This window comes from Hemiscyllium ocellatum, chromosome 13 (genome assembly GCF_020745735.1).
Source record: "Hemiscyllium ocellatum isolate sHemOce1 chromosome 13, sHemOce1.pat.X.cur, whole genome shotgun sequence".
Lineage (NCBI taxonomy): Eukaryota > Metazoa > Chordata > Chondrichthyes > Orectolobiformes > Hemiscylliidae > Hemiscyllium > Hemiscyllium ocellatum.
The window spans coordinates 56,573,213-56,590,397 of NC_083413.1; the positions used below are offsets into that span (position 1 = coordinate 56,573,213).

General features: G+C 39.6%; 1 protein-coding gene across 5 annotated transcripts in view; it reads right to left on the minus strand.

Moving 5' to 3' along the window:
- Positions 1 to 17,185, minus strand: part of schip1 (schwannomin interacting protein 1) — a 167,188-nt gene that overhangs the window by 85,294 nt on the left and 64,709 nt on the right. Inside the window, exon 1 of one of the 5 annotated variants that reach the window (XM_060834203.1) lies at positions 5,602 to 5,838. The exons of the other annotated variants lie outside the window; for them this stretch is intronic. Within the exon in view, the coding sequence (XP_060690186.1) occupies positions 5,602 to 5,631 (30 nt within the window). The 5' untranslated portion in view covers positions 5,632 to 5,838. Of the gene's footprint in view, positions 1 to 5,601; positions 5,839 to 17,185 lie in introns of those variants that run through there. 5 annotated transcript variants of the gene reach the window in all.

Genomic DNA, 17,185 nt, shown 5'->3' on the forward strand with positions numbered 1-17,185 from the left:
GCAAGTATACCCTTTTTAAGAAAGAAAGCCAACATTTTATACAATACTTGCTCAAAAAAAAGTCAGTCTAACCACTGGCAGAGCAAATATCTGCCTGTACTGACTGATCACACCCTAATGCATGTACCCAAGTACTGATGCTGTCTATATACTCTTCTGTAAAATTGTACAAACAGCTTTTATTTATCTTTTTCCCTTTTAAGGCATTAACTTTGACTGATTATTGTTAGATATTGATAGTTTTTCTATTTGGATATTTAATAAATGATCATCTTCATTAAATAAGGTAAATTTTTTAAAAATCGCAACTTACTACAAAATTGGATTTGTTGCTGTGCTTTGTTACATTCCAAACACAGCCCTACAATGCATAAAAACATTCCTATGGTCGACAAAGCAATTCAAAAAGAAAATGTGCACAGGTTCAAACACATCATTCAGCTCGTTCTTATGCGATAAACAATGTGTGCTTTATGTGGTCAAATGAATCGCCTCAGTTATTCAAGTTGCAGCATCCTCTACCGTAACACTAATTTGGCAAAGCAAAAAATTTCCCAGCCTAACGGGTGTGTTTGCATTTGTCACTGTCAACGGGTACATTCAGTTTAAATTCTGCTATTGTCCAGCTACAAAAGAGCCTGGAACATAGATCCCATGGACTTAAATCCGAGAAAAGAAAGGAAAATCAGATTTCTCTTAATATGTGAAATATAAAATGGTTCTGTAATTTCTGCCTTCCCCCCTGCAATTACACAGATCCATAAAACCAAGGACAACTCTCTTCATTACTTCTAAATGTAAAAATGTATATAGATTTAAAAATGTGGAAAATACTGTTTGTATTGGTGAACTATATGGCAACCAAGTCCCAATATAATCAGCTAAATTGAACATTGATTTATTAGGAGTTATTTTATTCCAATTTATCAGTAGAAACTGGGTGTGCAGGCGTTTACAACTGATTGGTTGCCTTGCTGCTTAGATCATACGAAATTTAATTTCCACTTGTTCTTCAAATATACATATTTGGATCTAAAGATATCATCTAGTCCTGAGAATAGTCTTAATTGTGATCTGAGTGAGGAAGATTGTTATACAAGTTCTTTCTTTTGTAAAAGCCCCCCACAACTTGCCTGTTGCTGATGGTTATTGTTTTGTGCCGAGAAGCAGACTCCTGTTGTCCCAAATTCATCTCCTGCATGTTGACGAGCAGGTGCTTCCTTTTGGTTTCAAGCCAGCCACTGACCGGGGCCATGTAAAGTGGATCAGGCTTCAAAATATCTGTGACTCACATTGTCAAGGTCAGGGGGAGCAGGGAATTGTTTCTCCTTCTACCCTACCAGCTGCAAGCTCCCAGTTTAAATAAAAGATGTGTGTTTCATTAAACAAAGCATTACACGCAAAATACAAATATAACATTGCAAGATGCATGAGTACATTGCTAGAAGTGAAGTAAATAAAGTAGGTGCTTCTCCTACAATAGTTATTTGTTATTTCAAAAGCAATTGTACCTTGGAAAAATTAGCAGCATATGAAAGAACAGACCAAACTCTGTGGGGTGAGGGATAAAGAAGCTACACAGGGTAGGTAGGATTTAGTACTGTGCAATGAGACAGGATTAATTAATGATCACAGAGTAAAGAATCGTCCAAGGAAGAATGATTGTTACATGCTGGAATTTCAGATTCAGTTTAAAGATGAAAAACTAGTGTTCTGGTGTAAAAGAAAGATAATTGCCTAAGCAGGAGGACAGACTTGGTCCAAGTGGACTGGGTAGAAAGACTAACAACTAGTACAACTGGTGAACAGTGGTAGACACTTAAGGAGATTATCAATTCCTCCAATCTAACATATAGTCCAGAGAAGAAGAAAGAATATAAGAGACGAATAAACATCCATGGCTAGGCAAGGAAGTTAAAGATAGTACAAAGACATAAACTGAGGCATACAATATTTTAAAGGCTAGAGGATTGGGAAACTTTTCAAGACCAGATGGTAACAAAAAGAGCAACCAAAAGAGCAAAAGGTACATTTTGAAATAATATACTGCAAAATACAAGAATAAATATTAAAAGTTTCTTTAATTATATAAAAGACAGAGTTGTGGAAATGAATGTTGTCCCCTCAGAGGATGAGACGGAGGAATTAATAACAAGGAACATAGAAACGGCAGTAACACTAACTCAATACTTTGCCTTAGTTTTAACACTGAAGGACAGTGAAACCACCCCAATAACAAGTAAAACAACCATCATACCAGACAAACCATACTGAGCAAACTATTGGGATTAATGGCAGACAAGTCCCCAGGCTTAGTGGCCTACATCCAAGGATCTTACAGGATACGCTTGCAGAGATAGTGGATGCATTGGTTATAATATTCCAAATTTCCATGAATTCTGGAAAGGTTCCAGCAGTTTGAAAAAGTGCTAATAGAATGACCTATCTCAAAAAGGTAGCAATTAGGAAATATAGGCCAGTTAGTTGAACATCTGTCATTGGAAAATTGTTGGAACCCATTATGAAGGTGACATTAATGGGGCATTTGCCACGTCAAAATAGAACTGAGTCAGTATGTGTTCATGAAAAGTAAATCTGTTTGACTAATTTGCTAGAGTCCTTTGAAAATGTAATGAAGAAACTGGATAATGGGGACCCTGTAGACACAGTATATCTGGACTTCCAGAAGGCATTTGATAACAGGCGAGAAAAAAATTAACAGAAAAGGTAAGATCACAAGGGGTGGGTTAAGGGTACTATATTAGCTTAGATAGTGGTTGGCTAACCAACAAAAAATAAAGAATCACGATAAATGGGTCTTTTTCCTGGTTGACAAGCTGTAACTCGTGGGTGCCATAGGGTTTTGTTCTAGGGCCACCAACTATTTAGAATCTATATTAATAACTTGGATGCAGGGGCAGAAGATGCAATCAGCAAATTTGCAGATGACACTAATAAAGGTGGGATGATAAACTGCAATGAAGAAATAAGGATATTTATAAATAGATTTGAATAGGTTAGGTGAATGGGCCAAAGGTTGGCAGATGGAGTCTAATGTGGATAAATGTGAGGTTATCATTTTGGTTAGAAGAATTAAAAGGAAACTTATTATTTAAATGAAGAAAAACTTCAACGTGTGTCAGAGCAGAAGGATCTGGGTGTCCAGCAGAAAGCTGGTACACAGGTATATCGGGCAATAAGCACGGAAAATAAAGTTTTGGTATTTATTGAGAAAGGAATAGAGTATAAAAGTAATGAAGTGTTGTTGCAACTGTATAAGGCATTGGTGAGAAGATTCCCTATTTGACAAGGAATGTAATTACACTGGAAGCATTTCAGAGATAGTTCACTCGATTAATTCTCGAGGTGAGTTGTCTTAAGAGGACTGATTCAGCAGTTTAGACTTGTAACTGCTAGCTTAGATGTGCAAGAGGAAATTTAATTGAGGTATATAAAATGATGAAGAGGATTGACAAACTAAACACAGAGTGAATATTTCCTCTTGTGTGGCAATCTAGAATGAGAAAGTACAGTTTTAGCCTAAGAGATGGCAGATTTAAAACTAAAATAAAGAGGAATTACTTCTCTCCAAGGATTAGGAATCTATGGAAATCATTAGCCCAGAATGAGTGGGTGTTGGTATACTAAGTAAATTTAATAGACAGATTATTGATTAGCAATGGGTTGAAGGGTTATGGAGAGTGTGCAGGAAAGTGGAGTTGAGGCCGAGGTGAGCCTAGGCATGGTTAGATCAAATGGAGGGGCTGAATTGCTTACTCCTGATCTAATGTGTAGTGTGTGGCGGGCACACTTGAATATCTATTATTCTAGTTTCAAACTGAGGAACTCTTGGAAAGAAGTTTGTACATACAAAGCCTTTTACATTTCAGATCACCTCAGTGTGTTTTATAGTCAATTCAGTACTTCTGAAGCGAAACCATCACTGTGTTGCAGGAACCCAGCAATGTAATTTGTGCTTCAGGGAAAACTTCTCTTACAAGATGGACTTTAAGTAGGTGTCAGACTCCTTATTTGCAAATGTGGAGTGCATATGCCTGTTTCACATGTGGGCACTACCCCTAATTTTTGAAATTTGTTAATATGGTAGGCAGTACACTCTCATTTGTCATGCGTGTTAAGCTCCTAACCACTACCATGGAGGCTCTGGAGGTTACTGAGTGCCTGAAGAATGGCGCCATGCTGCAGAATTTCAAGACCACTGTTATTTTACCATCAAAGTGTATATATAAATTGTGGTCTTTTCTCAGCTGCCCAGTTTCAAGGCAGAAGAGTTCAAGTTGCTCCAGCCTTTTCTCTTTGCTTCACAGTCTGGTACTGCAGTTGGTTTTACAGACAGTCTTCCTCTGTACTGCCTCTGAGGACTGAATGCCCATTTGTAGCTCAGTGCCAAATTGGGCATGGAACTCAAGTTGTGTGGATATATACAGAACGCTACAGTTTAAGCATGACATGAGCTGATACTCTTGCCCCATTAGTTCTGCCATCTTTATTAAAGAAGAACTAAGTGACTGATTTTTATAGATGCATTGCACAGATTCAAATAAATTCTAAACAGGTGAAATTATAGTGAAAATACTTTCTATTCTTGGGGTAAATGAAAACTATTATTTATTTTTGTACACATTTGCAATTTTGAGGTACCACATTATGCTTGTAAACTAATGACTGATGACAGCCTCAATTTACTGTAAATGTCCAGACAGAGCATTGACGTAGCCAGGCCTCTAAAGGATTCCAGTGACTGAAGTAAAGCACTTCAACATTGAAACTGAAATATCACAAAGAAACAGGGCTACTGGCTTCCCAAAGGACACAAACTCAGCAGATCAATTCCTTTTAGGGCATTTATTTTTGTGGCACGATTAGCTTATTTTACCTTGTATTGAAATAGTTTGATTATGACATTCCATCTAGAAAATTGATCATGATCTGCATACAATCAAAATTCATGAATTATTTAAGAAAGGCACACATATTTAATACTTATTTACCCTCAACAGAAGCAACACCTACAATCATATTATTTACTGCATGGCTATTTTTCAATGGACACTAGCTAAGAAATTACAAAGAGACATTGCTGCATACTCTCCAACAGTCAGAATTCCCAAAGGACATGAACTCATTAGTTACTGTAATACCAGAATAAAAACTTTAATTGCTACTGGGCAATCTATCAGAGTGTCCCAAATGCATTTCCCCCCAATTATGTAACTAAAACATCAATTAATGTTTTGTGACAATGCACATTTTGTCTTGGAACAATGTCTTAATCTGATGAATTTAGCTTCCCTCTGGCTCTGTATTTGATCTTTTTTCTCTCTTTCTCTTTCGCCCTCCTCTTCCACGTATATACTTGATAAATTCTACATTACAATGCATTGTTGCATAAGCTTTACACTCAGCCATTCAATTCTACCAAACGAAAATAATTGCAGAAAATATTTCAAAAGCTCCTTTTAAAGATAAATCAACGTTATTAAGGACAAGCAGAGTACACCGTGTAGGAAAGCGCTGCTGTTCAGAAAGCAAGCCAAGCAGACTTCAAGTGCACCTTTCCATGTATCACGACATCTTTACCTGATAAGCACAGTTCTCCTGGTGTACCATCTCAGCGCATCATATGAAAGCTGCCACTGCTGACTGAAAGAATTAAGGGCTGTCGTACAGAATTCAGATTTACAGCATCTGGAAGGACAAATGCTACCCCTGCCAGGCACGAAGCTGGTATCACACAAAAATGGATGCTTCTGCAGCAGCTGCAAACTGCGTAATGGCTCTGCCTTCGTCTGTGAGGAGCAGAGTAGATCGCAGAGATTCTCCTCCGGGAGCTAGCATCTATCTGGGACTGCGATGGGGGAGGGATGAGTCAATCACCACAAACACAATCAGCCAATTATACCGGAGCCACACAGGGAAACAGAGCTGTTTAGAGGCGGGTGTGACCTTTTGGTGGCTTATGAAAGGAGCTTGCTGATGTGGAAAAATTCCAGTGCCCATCAAATGGGTGAAGACAAAACGCAAATCAATTCTATAATTGAGCAAATTTCGTCCTCAGGCACAAATCCTAGACTGACAAACATAACTGGAAAATATCAGCAGCTAGCATCCATATTTAAATGGCTCATCCGGATAGCTAACAGTATTTCAGGTTAAAAGAGGCATGCTACAGAAATGATTGAGGTGATTCTTGCTTCTGAAAGAAAAAAAATCACTGACTATTCAACACTGAACACATTGTTAATGCTTCCAAAAAAGAACGGATTTAGATTTCTGGACTGGTTTCAAATAATTACATTATAAGATGAGTGCACATCTCAAAAATAAATATTGTAATAGCATAAAGCACAGTTAACTGTAAAACAAAACCATTCCAATCCATGCAGTTTTATTATGTAAGGAAATTATTTTTATTATGACACTGTACTGATTTGAAAACAGGTTTTGATAACCATAAAATTGAGGAATCTATCCAGCCTATCATTTGTGAACTTGCAGTTTCAAAGATTATCCTGTTAGTCTAACTTCTCTGCCCATTTTGTTATAGCCTTGAACGTTTTTCCATTCCAAGTACTATCCAATTCCCTACTGAAAGTCACTAGCAAGTCTGCCTCCACATCCCTCCAGGCAGTCTATTCCAGATGAAAACAACACAATTTGATTAAAAAAACGTCTTCACCTTGCCTCTGGACCTTTCCTCAACTACCTTAGTGCACAAGTGGAATTGAGGACCTTCAGGCACTACAGGCTTCAGTTAGTTACAGTAGTTCACAGCAAGGAATAAATAGTCCAATATGCTGCTCTATTCTATGGTATCTTCCAGCAGACTTCTATTTTCAATGGAAATTTTACACCTGTACAAATGAACGGTGACAATGCTGAGCAACAGCATTGTTTTTCCAGTAAGGGCAGCTGATGTAAGCAACAAGTCCTCTTGCTCAGATGTAATGACTCATTCAAGTCAAGGGCTGGCAATTCTGGAGTGAATAACTTGTTTCCTGTCTCCCTCATGCCTGTCCAGCATCCACATGGTACAAGTTAGGAGTGTGATGTAATAGCCTCTACTTGCCTGGATAGGTGCAACTCCAAATGATACTCAAGAAGCTTTGAGGTGGAGGCGCGGGGTTGGTCTGGGATGGACAAAGTTGAAATCACATGACACCAAGTTATACTCTGACAGGAAGCAGCAGACTTGATTGCTACCTCTTCCGCCACTTTAACATTCACTCATCATCACTGATGTACAGTAACAGCACTGTGTAGCATCTATATGATGCACTGCAGCGACTCACCCAAGCTCCTTTGAATGCACCTTCTAAACCGAGAACTCTACCACCTAGAAGGATTAGCACAACAGATGTATGGGAACACCACTACTTGGCAGCTTCCCTCCAAGGCACTGACAATCTTGAACTAGAAACATATACAATGTTCCTCTATTCTCACTGGGTCTAAATCCAGGAAGTTTCTTCTTAACAGCACTCTGAGTGGACTTAACACTCCAAGGTCTGTTGTAGTTCAAGAAGGCAGCTTATCACCACCTTTCCAGTGGAATTTAGGGATGGGAAATAAATGCTGGATGAGCAAGTGATGCCCACATCTCATGAATGAATTTACAAAACTCAAGATGCAACATTGTTAAGTAGATGGACAATTTCTCTTAATTCTGTCCCAATTTCAGTCCAATAATATGGGTTTTCAGATATTACTACCATCTGATATCCACCCATCAAAACCTCACATGTTGCGCCTTCCAAGTCCCAATACGACTCTACATGATTTCCTTCAATTTGGTCAGCACTCTCCCGCAGAGCTGAAGGATTACTAATCACATATGGAATAAAATTGTTTCTTCTGTTATAAAATGCACAATCCCTTTCCACAGCATTTGGTAACGTTGACCAGGACATTCCCTTACTATGCTTTTTGTCCATTATTCAAATTCACAGGATCACCCTTGTTTCCCAAAATAGCAAATACTTTTCTGGAAATGGCTAGTTGACACCTCACTGAACAATGCCTTCAAAGTTTTGGATATTTTCTAATCAACTTGTTCAGTGGTGTCATATCCACCTTTGATGGACAAACAGAAGGCTGGAAGAACACAGAAAGCCAGGCAGCATCAGGAGGTGAAGGCGGCAACGTTTTGGGACTTCTCCACCTCCTGTTGCTGCCTGCTTGCTGGGTTCTTCCAGCCCCCTGCTTGCCTACTTTGAATTCCAGCATCTGCAGTTTTTCCCTGGTCTCTACACACCTTTGGAGCAGGTGAGACTTAAACCAAGCCTCCCATACTTAACCCTCTTTTTGTTACTTTTCAGGCTGCCCTTCAGCAATATCATTTCATGACTTGCAAACAGCTCTTATGGTGCAAATTACATTGATCTCTACATTTGTGCCATGTATCTTGGCAACTTGATTTCTTTACTGTTAGCCTGCTTATTTAATATGGAGTAATATAGATAAGCCAGAATTTTCAGCTTAACAATGTTTTCAGCTCCCCCGCATCTCTGCTCTCTTGCTGCAAAACGAGGTTGTTCCTAAAGTTGCCGTCAAGTTAGACATTACAAATTTAGACACTGGGATGTATGTACACCAACTGGACTGTAGCATTTCCAGAAAGTAGCTCACCACTACTAGCTCAAGGGTAATTAGGGAATAGGTAACATCTGTTGGTCTTGCTCACATCCACTGAATGAATAAAATAGACTGTGATGAATCCTAAATTCCATCCATCATCAACAATCATTTATTTTCATTTTTTCTCTACCACAGTCATTCCACCCTGGAATTCTTACATAGGCCTTGGGTCTGTTTAATCTACTCTAAAGATCACTTCCCAACTTCCTTCTCACATAACCAACTCACACTTTGAAACATATAAGATTCTTCGGCAGCTTGGCTTGACACACCTAGAGAGCTGGGTTTCCTCTTGTGGAGAGTCTAGTAATAACTGTATAGTCTCAGAGTAAGGTAAGTAAGATAAAGTCACCGTAGTCCCAGAGACCATAGGGTTGCCCTCATTAGAGAGAGAGTGAGACAAAGAAAGAGAGAGAGAGAGAGAGAGAGAGAGAGAACTGGTGGTACTTTAACCTGAGGATCACCATGCCACAGAGGAGAGGAGAGATTGAGAAGGAGAATCCTTCAGAGTAATCTGGTGCAGAATTGAACCCATGCTGTTAACATCACTCTGCATTGTAAACCAACTATTTTGCTCAGTTGTCCAGCCAACTGAGCAAAATAGGGCAAAAATAAAAAAAGTTTGAAAAAAATTCCCAATTTTCTCTTTGAGTTTAACGGCAACTTCAAAATCTTGCCTTTGAGCAGTGACTAATACATTTCTTGCATTTGTATCTCATTAAAGCACCCACTTGCCCTATTTACTTCCCACTTCCAATCCTCTTCTCCTCTACCAAGAGGCAAAACAGCACAACTTCCCGACACATAAAACAGAGCAGTACCTAGTGGGTGCAGTTTGCCGAATGCCTGTCCTGGACATCACACAACTGCTTCTTCTGCATGCTGCATGGCTGCCATCCTCCATGAGCCTTCATCAACATCACTGAGTATTGGCCGACCCCCAGCTTCACCAGATCACCAATGCCAGCTCTTAGGCCAACTCAGCTGCCATTTCAGCATGAGCTTCAACGCTTTCCTCTGGAGCTGACCTGTCACCCTCAACATGCATGCTTTTACCCAGGTCACTTTGCTTATCGGGACAGCCATGCATCTACACAGGATACTTACTACAACATGGATACACACACCTTATGGCTGTTCACTTGCTTTCTTCGTGCTCACCCACTTCAGCACCGAGTTACAGGTTGCTAGCCTCTCTGTTGGTAACATTGCTTTCTTAGCACACAAGGTCATGAGCTCAGTCACAGTCTGCCAGTCCCTGCAGTTTAGTTTGATTTTAGCACAGGGAAGAGGCAGGCAGCTTGTGACAGTGGGGAGCACTGAACTGTGAATGTATCAGTCAGACAGGAGGTGGACATCTCACTACATGGCACAGTGCTAAATCAATGACAGAGCTGCAGTAGGTGCCAGCAGCTTAGATGGCAAACACACTGCCAAGTGTTTAATTAAATGGTGATGTGTGAAAGTCAAAGAGGAAGAATATTTAGTAGGATGAAGGGAGACTACAGTCAGTCAGGAGATCCCCTAATTACAGTGCCAAGCATGGCTACAGTTAATCTTGCAAGTGAAGTGGAAATAATCTGGGGATTGCTGATAGGTCAGTCATAGTGCTGCTGAGACATCAGTTTGGGGGTCTGGGCAGAGGGCAAGAAGAAATACTAATGTGGGAGAGTGAGCCGTTGAATGGACATGGGAGTTGTGAGAGTTGTAGTCTATGAGCGTTTGTGAGAGGTATGTACAGTGGCAGAGTGGGAGGTGACCATGTGTATTTGTGCAGTTACAGAGAGAAGATGCTGGCACTTAGTCTTACAGAGCACTGAAGACCAACGACTTTTTTACAGCGTTGCTGGCCATATCTTGTCACTGTGCACACATCACTGACCCATGCTGCAATTCCTGTCCTGATTGGTTAGCTCAGCAGAAGAGTCACATTGGATTCGAAATATTAGTTCTCTTTCTCTTTCCACAGATACTGCAGACCTTCAGTATTTCTCCAGCAGTTTCTGTTTTCATTTCTGATTTTCATCTTCCAGAATACTTTGCTTTTATTTGTACATCTTTCTCCTATATGTTGATTTGTGAAGTACTTTGGGCCATTGTTGGCATTTTATCATCATTTTTGTTTTCAAATCAATTTGTCTTTTGAACAATGCTATTGAATGCATCTTCTAACTTTATTGTCAAGGAGGGTTCTGATGCAAACTGAACTAAAGTTGGCCAGGTCCCAAAACAAAAGATGAAGCAATAATATTCAAATCTACTATACCATCCTAGCCTTTTCAGGCAATTTATATAAAAAAAATCTTTCATTTGAATTGGAACTAATAGAGTATTAACTCTTTTAAACACAATTTGCCACACAATTTAATTCTAAATGCAACTTGCCAAAACTGGAAAATCCCCCAAATGCAAATATAGCGTCGCTGTTGAGTCATCTCAGTCTTAAATACAAAGGATAAATTATAGAGTTGGTATGAGTATTTACTCACTCCAAATTGCTATGTTCAAAGATTACTATTTTATTTTGGAGGAGAAACAAATCCTAAATATTCTACACAGCAGGCCAGGAAGTCTGTTCAAAATAAGAAGGCATTGTGAATCCTTTCTTCCCCTTCAACCCACATGATTTTTAATAATGTGCAAACAGCCACTTGTTGAAAAAAAGGAATATGGTAGTGCTGCGTATTTGTGTTCTCATTGTGTCTTGCAGCGGTTGGAAGTAAATACACCAGTAGTTGTACACAGTAAGTATTACCAGAAGAATGCTGACTGAAAACAAGGAGCCTCTCTCCAAGGAGACACATTGAGATAAAGCAGGGAGCTTGCAAATTTAGTGATGATTAGTGGTGTGCAATCAGTGCTGGGGTCTCTGCTATTTACAGTCTATACATTCATACTCCATCAAATAGACTTTTAAAAATCATTCGCAGGATGAAGGCGTCACTGGCTCGGCCAGCGAGATTCAAATGACAGTTTTGTTACTAAGTATCAAACAAGTTACTACCCAGTAATATATTCTTTGCACTATGTAACACATTGTAAAGTGATTGAGAACTACACAGCTTAAGTTTTGCAGCCATATTTAACAATGCGTAACAGACACTGTGGTGTCAGAGGAAGCATCTTGCAGCATATAGTGGCTCAGCCACACACTACAAAACACAACAAACCCGCTCCACAGATGTGCTCACAGTGCAAATGATAAATTATCCAAAACTACATTACATTGTGGCTTTTTTTTTGCCTGATATTTATTTTACTTTTCTTTAATTCTTTGGTAGGATGTGCATGTTGCTGACTAGGCCAGCATTTATTGCCATAACAAATTAACTTGGATTTTAGATAACAGTTGTGTGCAGCACCAAGAAGAACAAAGATAAGGTAAAAGCCAGTGCTCAGTGTGCTACTCCTCTAAATGTGATGAAAGTTGCCCATGTAAGATTAGAAAATATGAAATGTTTATTGCGCATATGATGCATGTGCCTCCCTGAAACCAGTCATGACTTCTGCAACTTCAATAAGCCTGCTAAATCTGTGCCAAGATACAGAGACTTTGCCAGCAAGTCAGGATTTTCTCACATTGTCCAAGATAATGTTAAAAAGGTGGTGGAGTCCCACAGTGAAGCACGGATCAAATGAAGAGCTGATGCAGCTTGAGCTGTATCGGGGAAGCGAAGGATGAAGCATTACACAGCAGGCAACTCATATTGCAGCATTGATGGAGCCTTCCAAACTAAGTGAACGGACACTGAAAACATTTGGGAGGTAATGATCCTTCTTTGAATAAAGTTTATACGTTGCCAGAGCCACCAAATGATCACCAGCTGTGACAGGGAGTTGTAACAAACAAAGTAAAAGTGCAAGATGCAGCCATCTATCTGAACATTCATAATCCTGCAAATCACCAAGCTGTCTGTCACCCAGCTCAGTGTAGTTTCCAAGGTCAGGAAGCGCTGCATGAAGGTTAACAAAGTTAAGTGTTTCACAAAGCTAAGTACCAACATCTTCTCTCCGCCTCTTCACACTCATTCTAACTCTACCATGGTACAAGGCTCACTCTGCATACTGCCTGCAGTATCTGCTGTCAATGGCCCTCACACCCACCCCAAACTACTCAATCTTCCTGTCCTTAACACTTTGTATTCACTCACCCAGGATACCTCACCATCTTTACTGACTGACAGAGGCCTTTAATATATTACAAGCCAGTCAGGGGTGTGCAATGATGATGCGGTGAGGCTAGTGTTTTAACAATGCCATTGTCCACGAACAAAGGATGCAGGTGGTCACTGCCCATGAAGTGAGACCTTGGGAGAACACTCATCAAATGTGTGTCCTTAGAAGACACCAGCAAACTGTAGCCACCAGGTACCTACTCAGATCTTAGAGTCTGTAATAGCAACTGCTTTTCACCACTGCCTGGCAAAACAGCAACCTGAAGAAAACAATGCAAGTTGAAGCAATGATGAAAATGTTAATGCTTGCAAATCAACCCTTCACCATTCTCGAGTGAAAACTTCATCTAATTGTTGAAATGTTAAACTGGAATCAGATGTTTTGTTCTCAATGTTGAGAAACTTATTATTTTTTCATTCTCCCTGTATTTTCCCAACTGTCTCGCCATTTCAGGGTCTGGGAAATATGTGTTCAAGTCCATTGAAGTTGTGCCTGTAGACATGTCTACCTCATTGTTTATAACTCAAGCCAACCTCCTAGGAATCAAAATCATTTTGTTATAAAAAAAAGTCATAAGTTAGTATATTTTCCTCAAGTGTAAATCAATACAAATTAACAATTGGTCAATCAATCTCATTTATTACTTATTTAATTTTTAACAGTCACAAATTCTTAGTACATCTAAAAATTCTATATAAAGAACTGAAAATTCATGCATTAAAGGAGAATTCCCCCTTACATCAGAGCGACTCTCGCCTGAAACAGTTGCCTCCTTATAAGAAAACATTCATTCTATGTCACAGATAATCCATTAATCCCTTTAAAAGTGGATTAATCTTCAGTGAAATAACTATTAACCCCTCCAAATTTGACTTATATAAAATATAGCAGTGGCAGCTAAATTAATTTAATATAGGAACAGAAGCTGACAAGCTCAATCCTGCTTATCCCACACACTTGCTCAACCTTGGTCATGAATACGACATCCTACCCACTCAGAAAATGTGCAGATTTCAATGATCAGTTTCAATAATTATTTCACTTGTAATATATTGACCATGTTCATTGTGATGTTGAATTCACATCACATACTTACGTCCTGGACAAATAGGTAACAGTTTGCAATGCTGAAGTATGCCTGACACAGTTCAGTGTTTCATGTTGACAAACGCAAAACGGCAGCTGCTGACTTGGGATTTGTTAAGGGGTCAGGGTGTGGAGCTTAAAAATAGAAGAATGGGTTGGAGAAATTATAATATGTTTCAGGGAGATTTATTTCCAAACAGAAAGATAGAGAGAACTGAGTAGAGACAACAGGAATGTCATGGTTAAGTAAGAGATCATCAATAGTGAATAAATGAAAGATAAATTAAATGGAGAAAAAAAAGGAAAGTACAAACAGGAGTAGGCTACTCAGCCTTTCCAGCCTGCTCTTTTATTCACTATGATCCTGGCCGATCATCCAACTCAGTAGCTGGTCCTGCTTTCTCCCCTCATCCTTGGATTCACTTAGCCCAAGAAATCCATCTAACTCATTCTCGAAAACATTCAATGCTTTGCCCTCAATCACTTCCTGTGGCACAAAATTCCTGAAGCAAGATGCTCATTGTTACAGGAGTGGAGATGGCATGGAGGAAATTGATTTTCATAGATCCTGAGCCACGAAAGCATGTGTGAGATAGCAGGAGAGAAGGGTGGTGCAAGCACTCTGGCTCACAGGCTTACTCCCTCCAGCTTTCTCCCTTGGGGTGATATTTACTGTTTTACAAAAATATATCAGGGACTTGGAGAATCAGGCACTAAAACCATTGAGAAATAAGTTCCCTTTGTGTTTTCAGCTGAGCTGGCAGATGGAAGCAAGCCATTTGGCCTATCAATTCTGTGCTAACTTTTGATAGAGCAATCTGATCAGACACAGTTTCCTGCTCTATCCCTGAAACTTGTAAATTTATATCCCATAGTGCATATCCAATTTGAGTTATTCTTTTCCCTTCCTTCAACCACTCACGTGGGCAGCGAGTTCACTAGAGTTCAGAAGAAAGAGAAGGGATTTTATTGAAGCATATAAATTTCTTAGAGGGCTCAATAGGGTAGGAGGAGGACAAATACTTTTTCTGGCTGTGAGATTCAGAAGACGGTGGAGACAGACTCAGAATAGTGGGCAGTCTTGTCAGGATGAGCTGAGGAAAAACGTTCAATCAGAGGATGGAGAATCTTAGGAATTCTGTATTTCAGGGGTTTGTACAGGCTCAGGGATTGACTGTGTTCAAGACAGCAATCAATAGATTTCCAGATATTAAAGGAGTCAAAGTATATGAAGTTAGTGCAGGAAAATGGTGGAGAGATAGATCAACTGTTATCTCATTAAATTGCAAAGCAGATGGGCTATTCCTGCTCCTATATCCCTCGTGCATCTCTTGCTCCAAACCTGAAATGTGTTCCATAGATCAGCTACTGGGAGCACTGCTTTCTCTAACAAGTTGCCAATTAGCAGCAAGTCAACAATCCAGCTTCTCGAGCGAATGTCAACAACAGAACCATCCCGAGATTTCACAGTGCTCCCACAAGGTCATCAGTAAGGCTAAATTTAGCTGCGAAATCAGGTGTCCCGTGATCAATGATAAGTGGATTCGCATCCACAACCTTTGGCTCAAAGCCAAGATTGCTCCGAATTGAACCATGGCAGGCATATTCATGGAAGAGTAGGTCATTGAGCCCCCTTGACCCTGAATACTGCCCCGCAAAATAAAATGTATAGAAAGAAAAAGAAAACAAGAAATTAAAAAGAGGAATACTTAACAGATAGGCAAATATTAATCAAGGCAAGTGTACAAAGATTAACATAAAGAGTGAATGAGTATTTGCTGGACATTTCAGTTAACAAAAATTAGATCAGTAGAATAGATGCAAGTCAGCTCAGACTTACTTTCAGCTTTATCGTTGCAGAGTTGCTGTTATCATGAAGGTTTTTAAAATAATAGGAATTAACAGCACAGAAGACTATTTGATTAATCATATCTGTGCTGACACTTCAATACAGCAATCCAAAACTAAACTGACGGCCTCACTCTCTCCCTGTAGCTGTGTACCTTTGTCTACTTCAAATATTTAGCCAACTTTCATTTAAAAGATGCAATGTCTTGTACCTTAATCAATCCCTCTTCAAAAGCATTTCATGCTCCAACAATTCTCCGTAAAAAGGGGTATTTTCTTATTCTGAGTGATAATCCTGAAACTGATTATCCCTGACACTGACTCAAAATTAGAAATAGAGTGGCCTTAGAAAACCAACATTCGATTGACACCGAGCAGCCCAGGCAACACATCACAGTGCTCACATTACAGCATTGAAACCCTGGTAATTTATCTGGCACATATCACTGTCAGCTATCGCTCGATTCAAGGGTGAACCTCAGGGACATGTGTTTCTGGGATATATCTTCATGTGCCCTGACAGACATCCTTGGCCCACAGATCTTAAGACACAAGGTGCAGCTTTGCCTTGAATTAACAGGGCCTGGATTGCTGGATTTGCTCTCTTTTGATTCCTGCTCTGCTGCTGCTGCTCAGCTTCATCATTAAGGCACTTGGACTCAAATCCCAGTGCAGCTTGATGGACAGCTGTCATTTTGAATGTTTGGTAGCCAGCTCCTTCTAGTTATTAATTTCAATGCTGCCAACTTTCAAGGAGAACTTACTAGAAAGTTACATATAGCACCCATTTGACTGGATTACTCAAGTTATGGTCATTATTGCCAGAAGAATACAAACCAAAATCCAGAATAAGAGTAAGGAGTATCTTCCTGAAATCTATATATTTTACGAGGAATGGACAATAGAGAACAGATTAAATGAATGTTGTGAGCATGACCCCAGTTAAGCAACTATTTAAATCTTAACATATGGGTAAAGCAACAGGAACTGACTCCTACATGATGATATTTCTGCTAAAGATTTGCACATTCTCAAGGATAATCTTCTGTTACCTTTGCTCCTGTTTCTGGAATTCTCTTCATATAGCACTCAAAATTTCAACTTCTCTCTCTTTTAAAAGCCTTCCTGAAACCTCGCATTTTGACAGTGGCTTCAATCTTCAGTGCATCCCTCTAATCTCTTTCTCCACGACCCCGGTATCTGTTTCTGTGACTTACTTCCATACATGAAGCATTTGAGACTGATTTCAAGTTACATCAAGAAAGCAGCTACTGTTGAGTCAATTGAATGCCTAACCCAAACAGTCTACATCCACACACACACACACAAATGTAACAATGGAGTGGCTGGACAGCAATTACACCACTCGCTTTGCTAGCTTGGGAGTCGAGGTCAGTAGTGGCATTCCCCAGGGCTG